General features: G+C 36.7%; 2 protein-coding genes across 5 annotated transcripts; both read right to left on the bottom strand.

The window, feature by feature from the left end:
* Positions 1 to 3,835, bottom strand: LOC112167000. 2 transcript variants are annotated; one of them, XM_024303936.2, is made up of 5 exons: positions 3,417 to 3,835; positions 3,277 to 3,328; positions 1,817 to 2,513; positions 942 to 1,736; positions 1 to 383 (listed from the first exon to the last, which is right to left on the bottom strand). In XM_024303936.2, exons 3-5 carry the CDS (start codon positions 2,423 to 2,425, stop codon positions 282 to 284), a joined length of 1,506 nt encoding a protein of 501 aa, XP_024159704.1. In that variant the 5' UTR covers positions 2,426 to 2,513; positions 3,277 to 3,328; positions 3,417 to 3,835; the 3' UTR covers positions 1 to 281. The 2 variants fall into 2 exon arrangements, with proteins under 2 accessions (XP_024159704.1, XP_024159703.1); XM_024303935.2 differs by lacking the exon at positions 3,277 to 3,328.
* A 4,908-nt stretch (positions 3,836 to 8,743) lies between these two features.
* Positions 8,744 to 11,400, bottom strand: LOC112167952. Of its 3 annotated transcripts, XM_040507177.1 has the most exons (5): positions 11,275 to 11,400; positions 11,116 to 11,186; positions 10,205 to 10,834; positions 9,473 to 10,114; positions 8,744 to 9,140 (listed from the first exon to the last, which is right to left on the bottom strand). In XM_040507177.1, the coding sequence occupies exons 3-5, from the start codon at positions 10,811 to 10,813 to the stop codon at positions 9,072 to 9,074; spliced, it is 1,320 nt and encodes a 439-aa protein (XP_040363111.1). In that variant the 5' UTR covers positions 10,814 to 10,834; positions 11,116 to 11,186; positions 11,275 to 11,400; the 3' UTR covers positions 8,744 to 9,071. The 3 variants fall into 3 exon arrangements, with proteins under 3 accessions (XP_040363111.1, XP_024160826.1, XP_040363110.1); XM_024305058.2 differs by having other exon boundaries at positions 8,744 to 10,114; XM_040507176.1 differs by lacking the exon at positions 11,275 to 11,400 and having other exon boundaries at positions 8,744 to 10,114; positions 11,116 to 11,264.
* Positions 11,401 to 21,145: the final 9,745 nt, after the last annotated feature.

Below are 21,145 nucleotides of genomic sequence, written 5' to 3'. Positions count from 1 at the left end.
GAGTTGATTCAATTACTCTGGGTTCTCAAAAAAAAAAAAAAAACTACTCTGGGAACTTTTGGCCAATGGCTAGTTTCATTAGGGATGGCACAAGTGGACGGAATAGTACTTCAAGTTGTTATCAACAAACAAAGGATTTAAATAATAATGAGCAACTATGCAGGTCATCAAGTAAGTTGCTATGTCCCTCTAGGTTTTTACATTGAGTTCTCAGTTCTAGCCTTCTAGGTTGTACTTGCTATATCCATTTGTTCCTCTCTGGCTCCATAATGCCATCTGCTTCACTGTTCTTGATTTAACCTTTTGTCTTGCTCTGACTCCCTGATGAAGGTAATGGTTAGAGCCGAGTCGCCAAGAAAAGCAGCTACCAAAAGACGCAAAGCCTGCAATAGAAATCAAATACTTGGTCAAAACAACTTAGACCAGATAACCCTGTCCCCATACATAGATATCCACTGAATCACATTACTTCTGTTGGAGACCCACTACCAACTTTCTAGGCTCTTTCAAACATTTTTCTCCCTTCTACCTAGACAGATATTAATTTAGCTCCTAGAAATATTGTTCTTGTTGGAGCTGGACACCCAAATACAAGCATTCCAAATGACTTGCATACTTTAAAAGGAAGTCATGCTGCCATGTTTTATGTACACAAAAGACCAATCATCTGACATTTGACACTTGAGGGTAACACGCTTGTACAAGTTTAGTGTGAAATTTCACATTAAAATCAAAGAGTCTAGTGTCACAAGTTTCACACAACAGCTTAAAGCAACAGCCAAAAGAAATAGATCAGCAGTCAAGTTTAAGTGGCTTAAAACGATAACAGAGGTTGGTACATCGGTTTGCATTGAACTACCCAAGTAGATACCATAGTCTCCAGTGGATATGAAATTTAATGTTACAGTAAAGAGAATAGAAAAATTTGAACAATAACTCACCTCCTCTTCGTGCACCTGCACGGTTTGCACATAAATGTCAGTCAAAGGTACCTTCAATTCATTTAGAAGAGACAGGCCATAGATTAGAGATACAGGTCTTATGTTCAGATCATCAGTCACTGTGAACATTGCCGGTCCTTCTAAAAACCCTTGAACTTGAGCATTTTTATGTTGGTGATGGTTGGCTTTGGGATCCCTAAAAGCAATTGGCCTTATTGAAGTTTGAGCACTTTCTTGACGGCCGAATGCACTGGGAGCGAATGGACTGATAGATTTAGGAGCAAGTGCAGTTTGAGTAGCAAGAAGGACTCTATCAGTAGACAGAAAACCTGTTGAACCAGCATAATAATATGTGGCTTCCTCAGTTCCTAAAAGATGGTTCTCATAGCAAAAACCAGGGACAAGTTTAGGAGTGAGTAGCATTTCTTTGTGGTAGCTTGACATCATATATTGATCATCAAGATCCTGGACACTCTTGTACAACTGATCAATGCATCCTTGTAATGAGCGATTCCCCATGTGTTTAACAATAAACCCCAGCGGAATAGTTAAGAAACTTAAGAGCAAATTAACAAAATCCTCCCCTGCTTCTGCGTAACAAACCATCTTCTTTGATTTGCTCACTATAAGCTTGACAGAAATGGTTCCTTCCAGATTCGTTTTGTCTTTTACCATTTGGGGTTCGGTATTTATTCCTTGATATTCATTGCAAAATTTTCGTCTTGGTTTATTCTTCAGCAGAGATTCTGTCAAAGGTGTCTTCGATGCTAATGACCGCATAAGCAAATTCAAAACCTATAAAAAGCATTCAGATCAGAAATCATGGATAAAATTTAAAGAAAGAAAAATTCATAGCAAGTTCATACTTCAATTACCTCATCAACTCCTACATTGATGGTCACCTCCTCCATAGTATTCACATCCATGACTCCAAGCTTTGTAAGTAGAGGAAGGCTTGCTGCAGTTAATGGTGGAATCACTTGTAAATCATCAGTAATTATGAGTCTGGATAGTCCTTTCACAAACACACCTCCATCTGGAGTCACTAGAAGATTTTTCTCCATATTTATTTTTACTCCACAACTATCACAATTTAAATCTTTGCAATAACTAAACTTGCAATTGGCTATGTTAAGTGAGCACATAAAGTACTGTGTAGCCTCATCATTGTAAATCTTCACTTTGAGGTTCTTGCATTGAGATTCAGCCGCACTCCGGGGAGATAGCAACATGTCTTTACATGCTTCAGTACGGAAATGCTTCAGATCCATATTCTTAACACTTGCATACACATTATTCAAGCAACCTACGCCCAATCGTATTGATTGATTAGGGGTCAACCTGATAATTTTTCCCATGGGTATTGTTAAGAAACTAAAGATAACATCAATGAAATCATTGTCAGACTCTACGAAGATAATTTGGTTGCTCGCTTTGTCCACCATGGCTTTCAAGCTAATGCTGTTGATAGATGTATTGGCCATAGATTGTAAATTGTAAGCAAACTTTTGGCTTTGACTTCCTTTCTATGTTCACAATCAGGAGATTAAGATCTGATGCGAGTCTGCTACCCTGGTGAACATAAAAAGAGATCCAAAATACAAATCAACTAGGAGAAAAGAGATAGGAAACTTCACAACATTAACTTTACCAAAAGAAAATGAAGTACAAGCAGAGCTTAAGCATAGACGACCCAAAATATAAAAAAGAGTGATAAGTTTTCATCAAGAGAAAAACACTTAGGGGATGAATTCTATGAGATTCTGAAGTTCAACAAATATCCTTCTTGAGCAATAAATGGGCAGCAATTTATCAATCTTCACAACAAAGTAGCAGTTGCCTTTTTCATGAATCGAGGTGATTCTATATAAAGGTACTAATCAATCTTCTAAAGTCAAAATCTGAGAACACAAGCATGGATGCAAGGTGTCATCTGGTAGGATAATCTGTGTATGAATGTACGTTCCTAGAAGTTTAAACATGCCGAAGTAAGCTCTATCACTGTTATAACAATTAGGGCAAGTGTTTTGAATTTGTAAGCTATTTTGGTGACAAAGGAAAGATCATGAGTTGCCTACATTAAGTCAATTGTCCAAAAGCAGGCATGCTCCACAACACGAAATAATAGCACAAGCCTATTCGAATCGATAACCAAACAAAACACAGAACAAAAAATATGCCAAAATAATTAAACAATGACAGCCACTATAGACATGCACATTTCCTTCTGTTATTAAATACGAAGCATAAACTCAGGACCCAGCTGAACCCTAAAGCTGAATAACAAAATAATTAAACTCAGTGAAAGGAGAAGAATTGAAAACAGGGTACTCACCTCCAAAAGCTTTCAGTCCAAAAACACAGGAAAAAAAAAACAGGATATTAACCTAGAAAAGTTAGACTGATTAATGAAATTGTGCTAAACAAACACAAGCTAAGAAGAATCGTAAAACCAATTTGATTTTGGCAACTTACCAAGCGAAAGTTTTAGTCTTTTTGAACAAGCATTTGAGGTTCTGGAAGGTAGAAGAGGAAAGAGTCCAATTTGAGGCAAAGAACAAGTGAAATGGGGTTTAGGAATTTGGGTATCGTAGTTTTGAACCTTTATAATTTTGGGACTGTACTACTGTTCCTCTCCTAAAGGCAAAAACTACCCAGATGACCAAAATCAGAGGGGAAAGCACAAGAAATCATTTTTGATTCCTTCTCTCTGAGTCTCGGCTTGCAGAGAATGAAGCTTGTGAAAGAGACGAGCCAGAAAAATTTAAGATTTCAACAGATAGTCCGGACTCTTGACCAAAAAAGCAAAAGAAACAGAGAGCTGTAAGTGCCGGACAGAGCAGACCTTTACTTATTTTTGGGCAAAAAGTAAGTGCTGGACAGACCAGACCTTTAGTTTTGCCCCCAAAAGAATTAAGGGAAATTTTATATATATATCTTTTTTAATATAAGCAACTAAAACGAATACACTAAATATTAGTAAATCGGATAATTAAGATGGTTCATTTTTTATCCATACATGAAATGCAAAAAATATTTTCTAGCACAGATGGATTGGATTAGTGTTGAAACTACTAGGGTTAGAGGGTAAAGGGGACATCAGTGAGAATTTGAAAAGTTAGTGTTAAATTACATAAGTTTTTTATATTTTGCCGAGAGAAAACCAAACGAAGCCTTAAAGATAAACATGAAGAATTTGGTCATTTCAATAGTATTTCGACCATAAAGAATTGATGGGATATTTGCTAACAAAATATTCAAAGGAGAAAGACTTCCACAAAAATACCCTGAAATTTTGATTTTAGCCTTTCGTTTGGGCCCACTCAACCATATGAACACTGCTACATGGTCAATAGATGGCCATTTTGAGAGGCTTAAAAAATTTGGATACAGTTGATTGAAATTCAGAGTGTAGAGGTGTTGTTGATAAAATTAAAAGGTGAGGGACTAAGATGATGTAAGGTGTAGAGCACAAGGTGATATAATGAACTTAGTCATTATTATTAAGGAAAAGCTTCGAGAGACAATCAAGGAAAATGTCTAGTACCATTTGAACTAGTAGTATAAGTATCTCATTTGTAATTGAAAGATTGTGAACCCAACTCATGAAAACTATTTATTATAATTTGGTTATTTTTCTTTTTCATTCTTTAAAGAGAATTAAATGATTTCACTCCTACCCCCATGATGACTCGAACCTATGACCTGAATTCTAGGTAGTGGGCGCTCTAACCACTAAGCAAACATTACAGCATCAAAATAAAGGGTCCCAAATGATCAAAATCAAGCAATCAGCCAAAATTGTTCCACTTACCCCAGCAACAAATTTTTATTCCAACTAACTCAATTTAAAGCAAAATGACAATTTTGTCCTTAATCAAATTAGTAAACTCCTCGACATCTTTCCTTCAGATCTCTCTCTCTCTCTCTCCCCCCCCCCCCCCCCCTTATTTTGGTTACACCTCTGTTTGGTTTGCCTAAAATGCTCTGGTGATGGTTGCTTGCTCTGGTGTCATGGTACGACAACGAGTGGGGTTACAGCTCCCGTGTGATCGACTTGATTGTGCACATCGCCAAGGCTTAAGCTCAGATCTAAAGATGGAAGGCTTTGCTTTTACATGTTTTGGTTGAGTCTAGAATTTTTTAGGTCTCTGGGTTCTGAATAAGAGTATCTTTGTGTGCTCCTCTAGGGGTTGATCTCTCGGGGTTGTCTATTTTTGGTGTTCAACTGTTAGTTCCGAATTTCTCAACAAAAAAAAAAATATATATATATATATATATATCATTTTCATCAGATATCAGTTTTTTTTTTTTTTTGTGAAACATCATATGTCATTTGAATTATTTATTATTCAACTTGAATAATGCAATACCGTACATCTTGATTATCTTAATTAAAGGATGGTCAATGAACTATTCTGATGTGAAAGAAGATCAATGATTATTGGCTTGACTGGTTGCACAACCTAGGAGAGTATTTCTCTCAACCTAGTCTTTTACGACACCTTAGCCTCTTGCTATCGCTTCCTCCCCTCTATGGCCTCCATAGATGCCATCACAGCAAGCTTTGCTGCTCCTCTTGCTCTCGCAGCAGGTGGTAGCACCCCAGATCTGGGAAAGATTGGCGGTGGTCCTGTGTGCAGGTCCTCCCAATCTTTTCTACTTGGCAAACCTTTGATCGAGGATTACAATGATGTGCCTCTTGTCACTCTGAAGAAGAAGACGGGCAGACCACCAGAAGCAAGAACAAGAGCCAACGTCCCAGTAACTACAATTAAAGGTTCGGTTTCTTGCCCTTGCCTACCACTTGAAATTGGGTCTTCTATTACTTTCTTCTTAGTTTATTCTAGTTGTACATCAATTGAGGTCTCTAGGCAACTAGGTTTACTTTTCAAAGAGGGCTGAGTAGTGAGGACTTGGTTTCTTGCTGTTTAAGCTCAATAAGTGAGCGTATGTGTTAACAATGATGGTCACCTGTTTTTTGCTTGACGGTTTGTGCCATTTAGCTTTTTTGGTATGAGACAGCATCTGATGTACATGCCTTCTGGCCATGGATAAGTAATGAAGTTATCTATTTTCTCAACAAAAAAAAAATTATTGACTTGACCTCGATGCACGAATTTGAAATCATTTCTATAAATAGTTGTTCCAATTAATATTCATTTTGATACATTAAGTAAAGACAAGCTATAGTATAAATGAGATTTCATGAGTTGGAAAGGTAATGGTGATTATTGAGGGCGGAAGGCCATGTCGTTCCTCTTTTTTTTTTTTTTTTTTTGATAAAATGCGGGCAGCAAGAAAGAGAAAAGAGAAAAAATATTTTATTGTTTCCTAATAAAATATTTTATTGGAAGGCAATTAATAGACATGTATTGGGGGGCAATAGACGTTTTGAATTACATCCTCTCTTTTTTATTTAATCCAAGTTTTATTTGTCTAATTTTAGGAAGATTAGTTCATATTATGGCAACCTAAAGGTCTATTGGGGAGGAATAGACGTTTTGAATTGATGTAATCTCCTCGTTTTTCCTCTTTAATCAAAGTTTTATATGTCTAATTTTAGGATGATTATTTCACATTCCGGTGACCCAAAGTTCTATTGGGGGGCAATAGAATTTATTGCCCCTCTATTGGGAGGCAATAAACATTTCCAGCGACCTATGAGGTCTCCGACGGCCTTTTTGGGGACCTTCGGCGAGGTTTCAGAAAAGTCCGGTGGGCGATAATTGGTGACCAGAATCCTGGGACGGGACTCCGACGAATGTTAGCCGGATTCCGGCGGCCGGTGACCAGATTCCGGCGAAGTCTCCTATGGTTTCTCTCTCTTCCATTTTTTTTCTCTCTCTCTCTCTATATAACAAAGGGGTGAGGGTACAATAGTCTAAAAAAAACAAAACAAAAAACTTAATGGGTATTAGTCTATTAGAGAACACCTTATAAAATTAAAAAAAACTTAATGTGGTAAGTGGAAAAAAAAATCCCTAGAAATGGGGTAAATAGACAAAAACCCTAAAATAAAAATTGTCAAATGAAAATAAATTATATGAAAGAACCTTGTACACCTTAGATTAAAAACTTACCAAAGCCACACATACTTTTTTTTTATGAGTGAAATCCACACTCTATCTTTCTTTCTTTGCTCAAAATTATCATAAAAAGACAAAATTTAAATTATTAAAAAAAGAAACATAGAGTGTAGTGCTACGGACACCAAAAAATTATACCAAAAAGCAATACCAAATGACATGGTGTCTGAGTTGGCGTCTTACGTGTCACAATATTCAATTTAATAATTTTCAGCAAATTTCATTGATTTTATCTAGAAAAATAATTAATTAGCAAAAAAGAAGAACGTAATTCACCAAACAACCAAATCTGCTACCGCCCTTCCTCAAACAAAACAACCACATCTACATGGAACTAATGAATAGATCATTATTCAATTGCCAATGAACTAATGAATTAAGCCATACACAACTTTCTATTCTATTTACTTTGTTTTGGTTGGTGGCATTTTCCTATAGTTGCATGTTAAAGTCTCTATAATTTAAGGGGATTGGTTTAGGGTTCTTCATTCATTTTGTTGTTGTTTATCATATACATTTTTTTTCTAATTAAACAACAATAACTTTTAATTATTGATCTTTCCATTTTAAAGAATTTTCCATTTTAAAGAATAAAAATAAAATATAAGAATATAAGCTAAAAATAGTTTGATGATATGGCACCTGCCACATCATTTGGTATCAGTATAAATTATTTGGGATCTCAAGCATTTTTGAATTGTAAAATATGAAGTCTAGATTTCACTCCTCTTTTTTTTTTTTTTGGATATTACAAAGCCATAGTTGAGTTACAATGAAGTCGAGGAATAAGGTCGTCAACGCCTCTCATGAGTAGGATCAAAATCATGATTTTTTGGAGTGGGAAATTTAGAAAAAATGGTTTCAATTTGAGACCGAAGTTTATGTATTTCAGACTGACGACATTTAAATTCGGACACATGAGTTTACTCTAGAGTCTAGACATATGATGTTCAACTTTAGACAGGTGATTTTTAAGTTCATGCTCAAGTTGTTCAACTGTGAAATCATAGTTTTCAGTTGTGCTTCATGCTTAAGATGATCAGGACTTTTTGAAACTCTAGCTAATTTAGCTGCTATGCTCTTGTAAGGTCGAAAACTATCGATTGTGGGGCTGAACTCGCAATAGAAATGAAGAATGGCAATACTTTAATTGTGGGGCAAAACAGATTGGTCCAAAAGATGGTTTCAAATTTCTTTCAATGCAGGTTATCTTAACTGCGTAAACAAAGAAGACTTGAAATCGCTCATTCATGAATCATTGTATCCAACGAAAGTGCTCAGTGACTTGGAGGATCTGTAATTTCATCAAATACATCAATTTCCTTGCTACGTAGTAGTCAATGTATCAAGTTTACAGCTTACTTGGACTATAAACTTTTGTTGCGGGTGCTTGTAGTTAGGACATTCTCAAGACCCTGAAACTATGTGGATTCACTTCCCTTCCAAGGGAGGCCTTCCTGCTTCAATTTGATAAAATTAAATCACAATGTATTCATGAGTTTCCTTTGTAATCTGTATTTTGTCAGCAGGAGAGAGAGAGAGAGAGAGAGAGAGAGAGAGAGAGCATGATTATTTTCAGAGCACTAACACCTCACATTCTTCATTCATGAAACAGTAAATGAACTTCCACTGAACACAAGTGAGATCAGGCGAGAGGAGCAAGACTAAGCTCTACTTAGATCCTATCAAGAATCATACCCATAAGGCCTTGAACTTTCATGCAATCCATCATCTATAGGTCATAATACATCATACTAGTAATAGGAAATTTATTAAAAGAAAATGAACTAGTGACTAGAGTTCCATCACTTCCATGTATCTAACAAGAAGTAAATCAGTCCCATAAAACTAGATAATGAACCCATAATGATCCTGCTGACTCTTTCTGAGGAAAGCAGGGGTTAGAGCAGTCACAATCAAAAGAAAGAACCAAAACATTTGATTATGCAGACAGCACTACTTTCTTGACGTCCATGTCTATATCAACAAATGCATCTGTCCTCCAAACTTAGATAACCAAGATATCTTGATCCTCATTTATCTAACTAAAGAAAACACTAGTAAGGGCAGAGCGATCAGAAACAAAAGACGCCACCAAAAGACAGAAAGCCTGCAGTTGGAGACAAAATTAAACCATCAATTAAAACAGGAAGTGACATCCAAAAGAATAAATAAAAGGGGAACTGTTGAAGTGTTGCTTTGAACCCAAACTTGGGTAACCACAGTGGAGTGTACAATGCCACTGACCGGTGGAAGCTTGTGGATTGGTCAACAGATTCAACGTATACGTAATAAGTTTGTTTAGGGAGGGGAATTGATCAATGCACCAATAGTTCACTAAATCAACATAATAACTCAAACTTGGGTAAGGGATACAAGCTGAATATTCAAAACTGATGATGGATTTAGTAGAGGAAAGCAAAAATTATAAATCAAGCTCACCTCCTCTCTACCCACATAGACTGTTTTCACCTCAATATCAGTGATAGGTACATTCATTTCATTCAGAATAGACAGCCCAAGGATGGGAGATATCGAAGTTATAGCAAGACTGTCGGTTACCATAAACATGGCTGGGCCTTTTAAGAATCCTTGATCACAAACCTTTTCATTAGCGTGAGATTTGGGGTCCACAATTTCAGCTGACTCAAAACGATATGATGCCATTCCAATTCCTAAAGGGTGATTTTCGTAACAAAATCGAGGAGGAAGCTTGGGACTAGGCAGCAGTTCATTGCAGAAATGAGATTTCAAGAATTTCTCATCAAGATCCTGGACACTTCTGTACAAGTAATCAACACATCCTTTTAAATCAAACCAAATTTGTTTTAAAATAAAACCAAGTGGAAGAATTGGGAAGCTGAAAAGAAAATTAACAAAATCTTCCCCTGCTTCTGCATAACAAACCACCTTCTTAGACTTGCTAACTATAAGCTTCACAGACATGTTAGTTCCATCACCCATTGTGTCTCCTAGCATTTGTGAATAAGAGATTGTGTATATCGGTTGATTACCAGTATTCGTCAGAAGTATATCAGTCAGGGGTGTCTTTGATACAAATGAGCACAAAAGCAGATTCAAAACCTGGATAAGCGAAATATTGCTAAGATCAATATAGTGACAGCCTTCCAGTTCTAACACAAGAAACTAAAATAAAATTTCAAATTCAATTACCTCATCAACTCCAATGTTCATAGTCACTTCCTCAATAGAATTCGAATCCATGCTTCCAAGCTTCTCAAAGAAAACAGAAATTGCTGGAGTTCCTGGGGCCATGACTTGTAAATGATCACTGATAATAAGTCTGGATAGTCCTTTTACAAACACCTCATCACCAACTTTAACTGAAAGGTTGATCTCTCTGTTCATTAGATATCCACAATGACAACGAACACTACTGTAATAGCTAATCTTGGTTGGGGAGCTTTGGCAAGACACATTAGAGCACCTAAAGTACCGCGTGGTCTCATGGTCCTCAATGTTGAATTTGAGGTTCTTCAAAGTCGCTCCTGCTCGACTGCGGGGGCACAGCAGCATGTCCTTACAAGCTTCAGTCCGGAAATGCTGCACATCAAGATTCTCAACACTTGCATACAAATTGTTCATGCAACCTATTTCCACCGGCACTGAGTGACTACGGGCAAGCCTGATAATAGTTCCTATGGGGATTGACAAGAAACTGAACAGTGTCTCAACAAAATCAGAACCAGACTCTACGAACATGATTCTGTTGTTCCTCTTGTTCACAAAGGCCTTCAAGCTAATTCTAGATTCATCAGCCATGGATTGCAACAAATATAGACTCTGCAAATGGGCAGGGCTAATTTTGTTCAGGAAAAAAGCCAAAGTAACATCACCATAGCACAAAACTCCAAACAAAAACCATAAAATCCAAATTACAATCCTCAGTTTAACAAACACAACATAATCACATTCAGTCTCTTATAAAAAAAAACTATCAAATTTAGTCCTCATCACATAACAAATCATATACCTAAAGCTGCATTTCCCGGGGAATATGATTTTCCCCTAAAGCTAAACAAGAAACAAAATTTGAACTCAGTGGAAGCAGGAGTGATTCTCACCTGCAATGGGCTCCTGTCCAAAATCCCAAAAAGCAAAACACTTCAGCCTCCTGAAATATCAAATGCAAAAACTGGGTATGAGCCCAGAACCAACCATTAGTCTCCTCACCCAAATGTTTTTGTAAACAAAGGAAAGCTAAGGACGAAGCATTTATGTACCAAAACCCATTTGGGTTTGCAACTACGCAAAACCCATTTTCATTTTGGCTTGTGGAAGAAGCAGCTGGTTGGTTATGCCACTCATGACAAGGCTCTATAGTCCAAGCTAAAAGCCACGCTGCTTAACCATAAGTTCTTAGTCTCAGTCAAACTTTCTCCGGCGGAGTCAAATCTTCATTCTTACCTATCTCGGTGTCGGTGAATTTCATATTAGCTAAAAAACAAAAAACAAAAACACAAAAAAATAGAAAACAGTCTACATAAATTAGACTCCCTGTGTCGATGAATTTAAACACCTAAACCCGAATCTGAGGTTTGAACAAAAGTAAAATAAAATTTTAAAACAATACTAAATACATTTTCAAAAATCATCGAAGATTAAACATTTGAAACAACCAAAAATCTATTACAAAAAGAAATAACACATTATAAATTATCTTGCTCTAATATTTTGTAATCTTTTCTCGAGTCTCATAAACAAAGACATTCGTCTCACTTATCTTTCTCGAAAGGAATGAGCTTATGCTCAGTAAGACCAAAGTTTTTAACAAAAAAGGTTCCCCAAGATACTCTATCTAGAATCCAAGTTTCAAATTCAACGCTGCTCAAAATAATTAATACTGTGACTCGCATTCTGAAATCTTTATCCTTCTCGACAATACAAATCACCTCCAAAAATACGATGGTAAAACGAGCCTTCAAGAAATAACTGTTCGATCTAAATCAAACTTCCATAGATAAAAAGAGGGCATCAAGACGAACCTTTAACTTTTTGCAGATTCTAAATCAAAGTTATGGATCAAAAATTATGATCCATCGAAGTTTAGTAAGAATTTGTAAGAGAAATCGGCTGCTGATCAGCATATTTATAAGGTAGGGAATCCAATCATAAAATGAGAAGGCCATTCTAAAAAGAGAAATTTTAAATACACCCCCTCAATTACTTAATACACACCCCTTATATTTTTTTTGTCTGATTTTTCATCAAACTTCCATCTATGCCTTTTCTCATGAAATAAATAAATGAGGAAAACTTCAAAAAAAAATTCATCAGCTATGTATAGGAATGAGCAAACGGGGGTGGGGGGCGGGGTACCCGCGGGTTTTCCCCGCATTTGTCAAGCGGGGGTGGGGGCGGGGTTCCCAATCACATGTGCGGGGGCGGAGGTGGGGGCAGTTATTTCCCCCGCGGGGGTGCGTGGGCGGGGTTTCCCATTACCCATGCGGGTTCCCCATTTTGTTTTTTTTTGTTTTTTTCAACCTGGGCATTTTTATAATTTTTCTTATTCCTCATGAGGATCCGACAGTTGGATCTTCGTATAATTGTGAAAAGACGATGTATAGCCTATGTATCTTAAATTTTTATTTAATACATTCTTTTACTATAATTTTTAATTAATTCGGCCACATATCAATAAGGTAATTACTAATTACCTTTCTTCTTTCTCACATCAATGAGGTTGGTATATCGCTAGAAAATTGAATAACTTAACTTTCTTACCTTTGTTGTTCTACAAGTTGATGTCTCTAAGATTTTAAAAGATTCCATATATGTCAATATCTTCATGATCCATATATTCATGGTCAATATTTAAAATCGGTAAAGAATGTGCCATGGTGGTTGTTTGGCAGCGAAGTGAGTGATGATGATGTATTCATGTATGCGAGAGATATATATATATATATATATATATTTTTTTTTTTGAATAAGAGAATTATCTTCATATAATAGAAAGACTCAAAGAGTCTATTACAATCGTATTGTAATACATCCAGAAAAATTTTAGGAGTATTAACAAATGATTTGAAATTTGTCCTAGCCTCAAGCCAAAGTGGTCATTACATACCCTTCCGCTATCATCTAAGGATAAGATAAGAAGATGTGGTAGTACCCACGGTGGTACATAGAGATAGGTCCACTCATTGAACAACCAGTGCTCCGCCAATACTAAATAGCTGGAATCCTCCTTTAGTACTACTCTAGAAGATTCGCTAGTACTAAAAATATTAAGGTAAACATATTTTGCTGGATCGAAACCACCAGGATCCTATATTCGAAATCCTATAGAATAGGAATCCATCAGATTGGCCCATGAAAGAGCCTAGGTCCAGCTTTGAGCCCACCGTTGAGCCCACCTCCAGGCCCTTAGCCATAGCCTCCAACTTTCTTTGGGCACCCAATCTGATATGGGCCCCAAAAGTGATTTTGGCACCCAACAAGAACTGGGCACCACTGCTGTTCCGTCACCAGCGTTTGCCCCGGTCGCAATCACCATTGCCGTCGTGTAATGCATGCGACTAGCAGACCTCTCCGACCAGCTCGCAGATCGACATCTTGAGACCGTCTTCTTTTGTTGCAGATCGAAATGCCAGTCACCGGAAGAGGTTATCCGTTGATCTGCCCTTCTATGCAGCACTGCAACCATCGAGATATTGCTCACCTGGGATGCAGCCTTTTCGGTCGTCAACATCTGAGATCGGAGCTCCTCACCGGCAGGATCCACTTTCTAGACCATCACCGGCATCCTCACCTTCATTCGACCAACAGATCGGTGGTCGATGATGCTCTCCAAAACATCCATAGATTGAGGCTCCGATCGGATCATCACTCCAACTAGGCGGTTGGCCTCCATCTTCACACCACGGGATGCTTTGGTCAGTGCCATCCCCTCTGCAGGGTTCGCCACCACTATTGTCCAAGTACAAAGGCCATGCTTGTACCCCGATTGGATCACATGTATCTCCTCCTTCAGTAGCTTCCTGCCTAGCCGGATCAAACCGATCTTCCGCCATCCTGCTCGAGAGACCAACAACGGTACCCCCGTTCTTTGCTCTGATAGGAGCATTTTAATGCGATGTTTTAATAGTTATTTCCTCATATTTTTCTTAGTTATTTCCTTTACTTAATCATTTTTAATTGAGTTTCTATTTTCTAGGTACATTGGAATAAATGACAAGGAAATGAGCTGAAATGAAGAAATTGAGTTTTCCTGGTCCAACTAGGAATCCCAGTCAACACAGGAATCCTGATGAGGCTAGGAAACCTGAAGGCATTAGGAGACCACATGGCTTGAAGATGACGTGGGAGATATTATGGGAGATTAAATCTGATTTTTGCATGGGAAATGATGGAGATAATGTGAAAATCAAGGAGATTACGTTGAGAAAATCTTGGGAGAGTTTCATGGGATTGTGCAACAAGAAAAGGCTCAAAACAAGTCCAGATTCGTTCCTCAATTCCCTCAAGATATGTTGGCTGAAATTAGAGAATAAAATCTGCAATTTTAATGTAAAAATCAAGAGAAAATCAAGGGGAGGACATTAAGGATAAAGCCATGGAGAGATTTAAGGGAGAAAATGTCCAAAATGAGTCCGGATACATTTTCTAGGTTCATGCCTAGATATTTGGCCGAAAATGGTGAATAAAATCATATTAAATCTTGGGAAAATCAGCAATAATATATTTGGAAAGATTATGGATTTATTTTGGAGCTTTTTGATTGGTTGAGTGACATGGCAGAGCTGACGTGGCATTAATTCATTGGTTGGAGCTGTGTGGTGCAACCAGAAAATTCCTTAGAAATTAAATTCATGAAGCCTTGCCTTCCCCTATATAAACCCCCCTATGCTACACCACCACAACACACACCTCTTCATTCAGAAAATTCTCTCCATAACGTCAAGCTTTCTCTCCATCCTCTAGTTTCAAGTCTCTGCGTCTTCAAGCAAAGAGAAGAAGAGAAGAAGAAGTCATGAAGCCTCCTAGCCGCTATCATCCACCTTGTGTCGTGAAGCTTTGGAGCCTTGCTTTCAAGATCCAAGACCAACGTCTCAAGCTTTCCACCATTCATCCTTCATGGTGTAATTCTATCTTATTCCTTGTAACCTTTTTGGTTTTCTTTGTTTTGATTTCGTATGAACTTGATTTCTAGTTGACATGAACGTTAAGGGCAAAGTTTAAAGCCTATTTATATGTTTTGAAATAAAGTTGTGATTTCTATATATTGATTTATATGTTGCTTATGTGAGATTGCTTGATTGATTTTGGATTACAGAAAACTTTTATATGTATGTGTTCTTTGGTGGCCAACTTAGGATATATGCATGTAATTGGAGCTAATTTAAGTAGTAAAGGCTTTGGACAAAAGTCGAAATCAATTAAGGAGGATTGCAAATAGGTGAACTTATTCATAACTAGGTTGTGCACTTTGGTTGACATCCTTTCTTTGTTCTTCATGCGTTGAATGTGTTCTTGATTAGCTAGCTTTCTAGACTATGATTGCATGTTCAATAGGATTGATTTAGGTGCTTTCACTTAGATTAATTATTCAAGGAAAGTAAAAAATGGGAAATCGTTTGCTTTCTAACGTTTCACATGGTCAACTTCTTTCTCATGACATAGAAGATCAACTATAGGAATTGTGAATGGATTTCATTCATATGATTGTGGTTTTGATCTTTATTCCTTGCGTTCCACCATTGTATATATGTTTTTACATTTTCTTTATTTTATTTATTTCATTTTTAATTTTTAAATCTAAAACCCCCTAATTGTGTTTACTTGTATATATTTCTTTCTTTGTTTTATTTTTGTAAATAATACTTTATACTTATTTTAATTCTTTAGTTATTTTTGCAATTACAGGTGTACCCTCAATCCCCGGTTAGAACGATCCCTATTTATTCTATACTAACAATGACATTTCAGGGTTAAATTATGCGCTTACTTTTAAGCTGTATCATGCTCCGAACTCATTTTGATAATTCTCAGTGGAGAGAATAATTGAATGAAAATTCGTCTAACAAAGTCGGCATTGGATTGCCACGATAAGGCAGCGAGGGGCAGAGAGGGCTGATCTGCGTGGTGTTGGCGTTGTGCACCATTGATAGAGTCCCTGACCATGGTGGCTAGGGTTTAGCAAAGATAGAGGGAGGCGGAGAGCCATTTTTACAACAATATGAGTATATGACAACCTCTGTATGTGAGATATATTTGATGGTGGTATAACCTCTTTTAATATGTTTCGACCAAATTGGTTGGTTGATAGTTCTTAGGGTGCAGCTATTGTCACCATACCATTTTCTTTGTTCACCCTACTTGCTCATTACACCCTACGTTTTAATTTCAATTATTAAATTTACTTATTAAACCCATTTATCTTTTCAAGAATATCCTTATATGACATATCCAATTAGAAAATAAATATTTTTAATGAAAATCTCTCTTTAGTTTATATTCGTAAAAAAATTAAAATTTATTAAAGTTTCATAATAAAATCATAAACTAATTTACTCCCATTTTTTAATTTTTTCTTTCAATTTCAATGTTTTTTTTTTTTATCAGGAATTTCAATGTTTTCTATTTCAATCTATGTAAAAAGTCAAAAAGATTAGTAAATTTACAACTATGATCAATGAAGAAGAGATTGATTTTTTATTTCTTCGTGTTTTAAATTTTTACTTTCGGTGCTCACAAAGAATATTGCAGAGATTTTAATGAAGTTAAATGTAATGTTTTTGTGAATTGAATAATGAATTAATGATGAGAAGGCATCAAAAAGACAAAGAAATAGTAATAAATTCAAATTTGGGTTGAGAAGATAAAGATTAATGTTATCCAATGAGAAATTAAGTAGTTTTATATTTAATTAATTACTTATATATTTATTTTTTCTTACATATTTGGATTTTAGAAAATTAGTGTACTTATAAGTCATTTTGCACTTGGGTAATATAGTTTTTCAATAATTCAAATGTTTGTAGGGTGAACTAAGAAAATAGTATGGTGGCAATAGCCGCACCCTAATTCTTAATGTGGACTACAATTATTTCATTTGTCAATGACATTCACGTATGATCTTGCAGAGAGATCGATTGTATCTTGAAGATGAGGAGAAAATTTAATCTATAAGAAAATATTTTATTAATATTTTGTTATATAAAGCATTTAATTTTTATTTTATTTTTGTAGATTCTTCTTCGTTTTTAGCTATTATTTATTTATTAATGAAGATGGTATAGAAGGAAATTTGATGACAAAAAAATATAAGGGGTGTGCATTAAGTAATTGAGAAGGGGGATGTATATAAAACTTCTCTTCTAAAGATCTTCCACCGTATCAAAAAAAATCTAAAACATTTCACCAAGGTGATTCCACCACTTGGCATATAATTAGAAGGTTTGTCTCTCCACATGACAAGTGTCTCATGACTAGCAAGCTGCCCCTTTGTAACGTCCCGAACCTAAAATTACCAGTTTACAAGTCTTTCGATGGGTAAACGACATTTACATTTACTTTTTGGCTCCGTTTCGACATTTTAGGGGGCCCTAAAAGTTGACTTTTTGTTTGGGTCAAAATTTGAGAAAATGTTCTTCATGAAAGTTGTAGAGGACGTTAAACCGAGCGCGTGCATATGTGGTACGTAAAAATCGGAGTTCGTATGCGAAAGTTATACGCGAAAAAGGAAAGTTACTGTTCATAATAAAAAGTATATATTTGAATTTTTACTGTTGAGCCGGGTAAGTTTTCTTTTTCCTTCTCTCTTCTCCCTCCCGTGGTTTTCTATCTTCCTCTCCTCTGCAACTCTCTTCCCTCTGCAACTCTCTTTCCCTCCGGCATATCTCCTCCTCCAGACCACCAAATGGCGAGCTGCTGGCCTAGATAGACTCGTCTCCTCCTCCTTAACCTGCATGTGGGAGTTGTTTACCGCGATTTGGCCGGAAATGTGGAGATCGAAGCCAACATTTTTACTGTAGCAAATTGGTCAACTCCGATTTCCGGCCACCTCCGGTCATAAAGTCAGGTCCATTAGAAGCGCCTTGAGCCACTCTTCATGCTCACCAAGTTTCAGAACCCAGATCGAAGCATGGAGGAAGAAAGCATAATTAGAAAATTTCACTGTACTTCGGAGTGCTTAATTGTTCGGCTACTTCAAGGTATTTTCTGACTTTGTCACAGTTGAGAAAGTTATTGGAAATGTTGAGATGATGCTGTGGATGAAATTTGGTGGCCGGAGGAGGAGTTGGCCGCCGCATGAACAGTGTCACCGCATGAATAGTGCAATGGTGAATAGTGCGGTGTATGAACAGTGATTTATATTATGTTTTTATTTTATTTTATTTTATCTAGTTAAATCCTATAAATATTGTAGAGCTTGTATATGAAATTTGGTGAATTTTGGAGAAGCTTGGAATTTATTATGAATTTTTAAAGTTTAGGGTTTCGATTATCAAATTACGAGAATCCGGCCGTCGGATATCTCTCGGTTCTGCCTTGGAACCTTTAAATTAACGAAATGGTATTAGTGATATAATTTGGGTTGCATCCGAGGAGAAGTGGAGATGTAATTATGAGGAATTGATTTTAGGAATCGTATTAATTTGTCGAATAACTATTCACGGAATATAATTGTGTACAGGGCGATGTACCGAGCTATTGCTCGACGAAGGAACTCGTATGCATGGTCGCCTAAATAGTACTGTGAGTGGACATTTGTTTTTAAATTAATTCCGCATGCAGTATTATTATTATTTTCTTCCAATTGAGATTTAATTATGTTTTGAATATTTGAGATATAGTTTATCGAGATTTATTTATGGATTACAAGATTAGTATTGAAATTCCTTCCCGTGGGCTTGTAGTAGATTTTTGAGTTGGGATTCATGAGTTATTGAGTTGGGAAATGATTTTCGGGAAGTGACTGATTTGGAAAAATATTATGAGAATTATTGTTTTCGAATATCAGTTTTTATGAAGATATACGAGTGCGAGAGATTTTAGCAAATATTTGAGCATGATTGATTTATCGAGAATTATTGGGTTTTGAATTCCGCACTTATCAGACTTAGGTTAGATGGAGCTTTCTTTTCGAAAGCAATTATTGAATTATAGAGTATGTGATTATGTTTTCGAGGATTTATTTAGATATTGAGGTTTGAGTTAACGAGTTATTACTGAGTTATGCTTTCGGTGAATTATTATTGATTTATTGAGGTAATATCGAGTTTCTTTCCGAAAGCAAGTGATTGAAAGAGGTTATTTTCAGTTTCTTGAGGAGGCTATTTAGTTTATTAAGGAGGCCAGTTTTGGCGCATGCGTATCTTACCTAGTTGGCAGTCCCTTCTAGGTAATAGTCTGGTTGGCAGTCCCTTCCAGACTACAGCTCGGTTGGCAGTCCCATCCGATGCGTCACCTGGTTGGCAGTCCCTTCCAGATGACATGTGGTAGCTAGTCGGCAGTCCCGTCTACTACCTGTGGTTAGTCGGCAGTCCCGTCTACTACTAGTGGCTAGTTGGCAGTCCCATCTATCCACCGCCTCCTATTCCGGTTGGCAGTCCCTTCTGATGCGTCATCTGGGTGGCAGTTCCTACTAGATGGCATGAGATGACTAGACAGCAGTCCTTTCTAGTCATCAAACGAGCCTCATGAAGAGGATGTTTTTATCAGGATTGAGGATGAGATTTTAAGAGATTTCAAGATGTTCTTGTTACGTGATTGAGATTTCAGTAAAGAGGATGGTTAAGAGTGTTTTCAAGATTGTTACTGCATGCGAGATTTTAGAGAATAACTTGGGAAAATATTAAGTTTTACTTATACATTTGAAAGTACTTATTTTTCGTCCACTCACTCTAACGGATTTTAAATGTTTTCCCCTGGGCCCTTTGGTTTTAAATGCCCAGTTTGCAGGCCAGTTTAGCTTGAGGTCGACTGTACTTGGGGTTGAGGCATAGCTGTCATAGCTTCCGCATTATAAAAGCATCGGTCATTTATCTTGCTTTCTACCTTCTTGTACGCCTGAGAAATAGATTGCTCTGATAACTCTTGAGATTAATATTCTTAAGTTTCATAATTGTTTTGTAATATGAGAGATGTTGTGATATAGGGAGCAGGGTGGCTCCAGGAGAATAAGGATGAATGATTTAGAAGTGTAAATGTCTTTCTACAGGTTTTGGGTTGTCCATTTTTAGGGGAAGTTCTGTCAAATTTTTGGTAGAATTTCTTCTAAGATGGGCCCCGCAGGGCCTCTCCGGATTTCAGGGTGAAATCCGGGGCGGGTCCTGTCATTTCGCACTAAATTTGGCCCTCTAACCAATGACACAGCGCCTCGTTATCAAATTAATACACTGCATCCAAACTTCCAAAATTCTCTAAAAATAGTTGGAGAATCCGAAAAATTCGCCAACAAAAATACTGCTATTCTATGAACTCGTGTCCATCTACTTTTCACTTTCAACCTTGAAAATAAAATACAAGTTACTTCAAAATTCAAAATCTCACACCGAGCAAGCTCAACTATATATATATTTTATAAATTTTTTATATTTTGTTTATAAACACACCTAAATATAATTCTTTTTTTTGGCCTTTTGGACCAAGTCTTTTGGTATTTCAAACTTTCAACTAAGGACTAAGTCTATACTTTTCAATTGATTAATTAGTCAAGTAGTAAGTTATTTCTTTTCAACAAGATGTATGAAAACATAAGTTTTAAGATTCCCCGTTAATAGGGGAAAGAGTAAGTTGGTAAGATGGTTAAGGGCTGAAATAAAGGGTAGAGAAATGCTTCAACAATGTAGATTTGTCTACTCCTTGATGTGAAGTTTTAAGTTTCAGGGCCTAAAATGAAGGATATTGAGATGGCACGATGTCTTATAGGGGTGCATTTTTTGCATTGCAAACCTGATGCCGCACGAACAGGTGACAATTATGTGATTCTGTTATTCCGATTTGATCGTTGGTTTGGCTATCAAACCACTTGACAATCATCGACACTACAACGATCGACATCTTGCTATTCCCCTCTCTCTTTCATTTTTTTAGGCATATACAATGGGGTAGAATTGGTTCCTCATCATCATCGCCTAGCTACGA

The sequence above is a fragment of the Rosa chinensis genome, chromosome 5, assembly GCF_002994745.2.
Source record: "Rosa chinensis cultivar Old Blush chromosome 5, RchiOBHm-V2, whole genome shotgun sequence".
Classification (NCBI taxonomy): domain Eukaryota; kingdom Viridiplantae; phylum Streptophyta; class Magnoliopsida; order Rosales; family Rosaceae; genus Rosa; species Rosa chinensis.
Note: the sequence above shows the minus strand (reverse complement) of the source record. Positions and strands in the feature narration are given on the sequence as shown.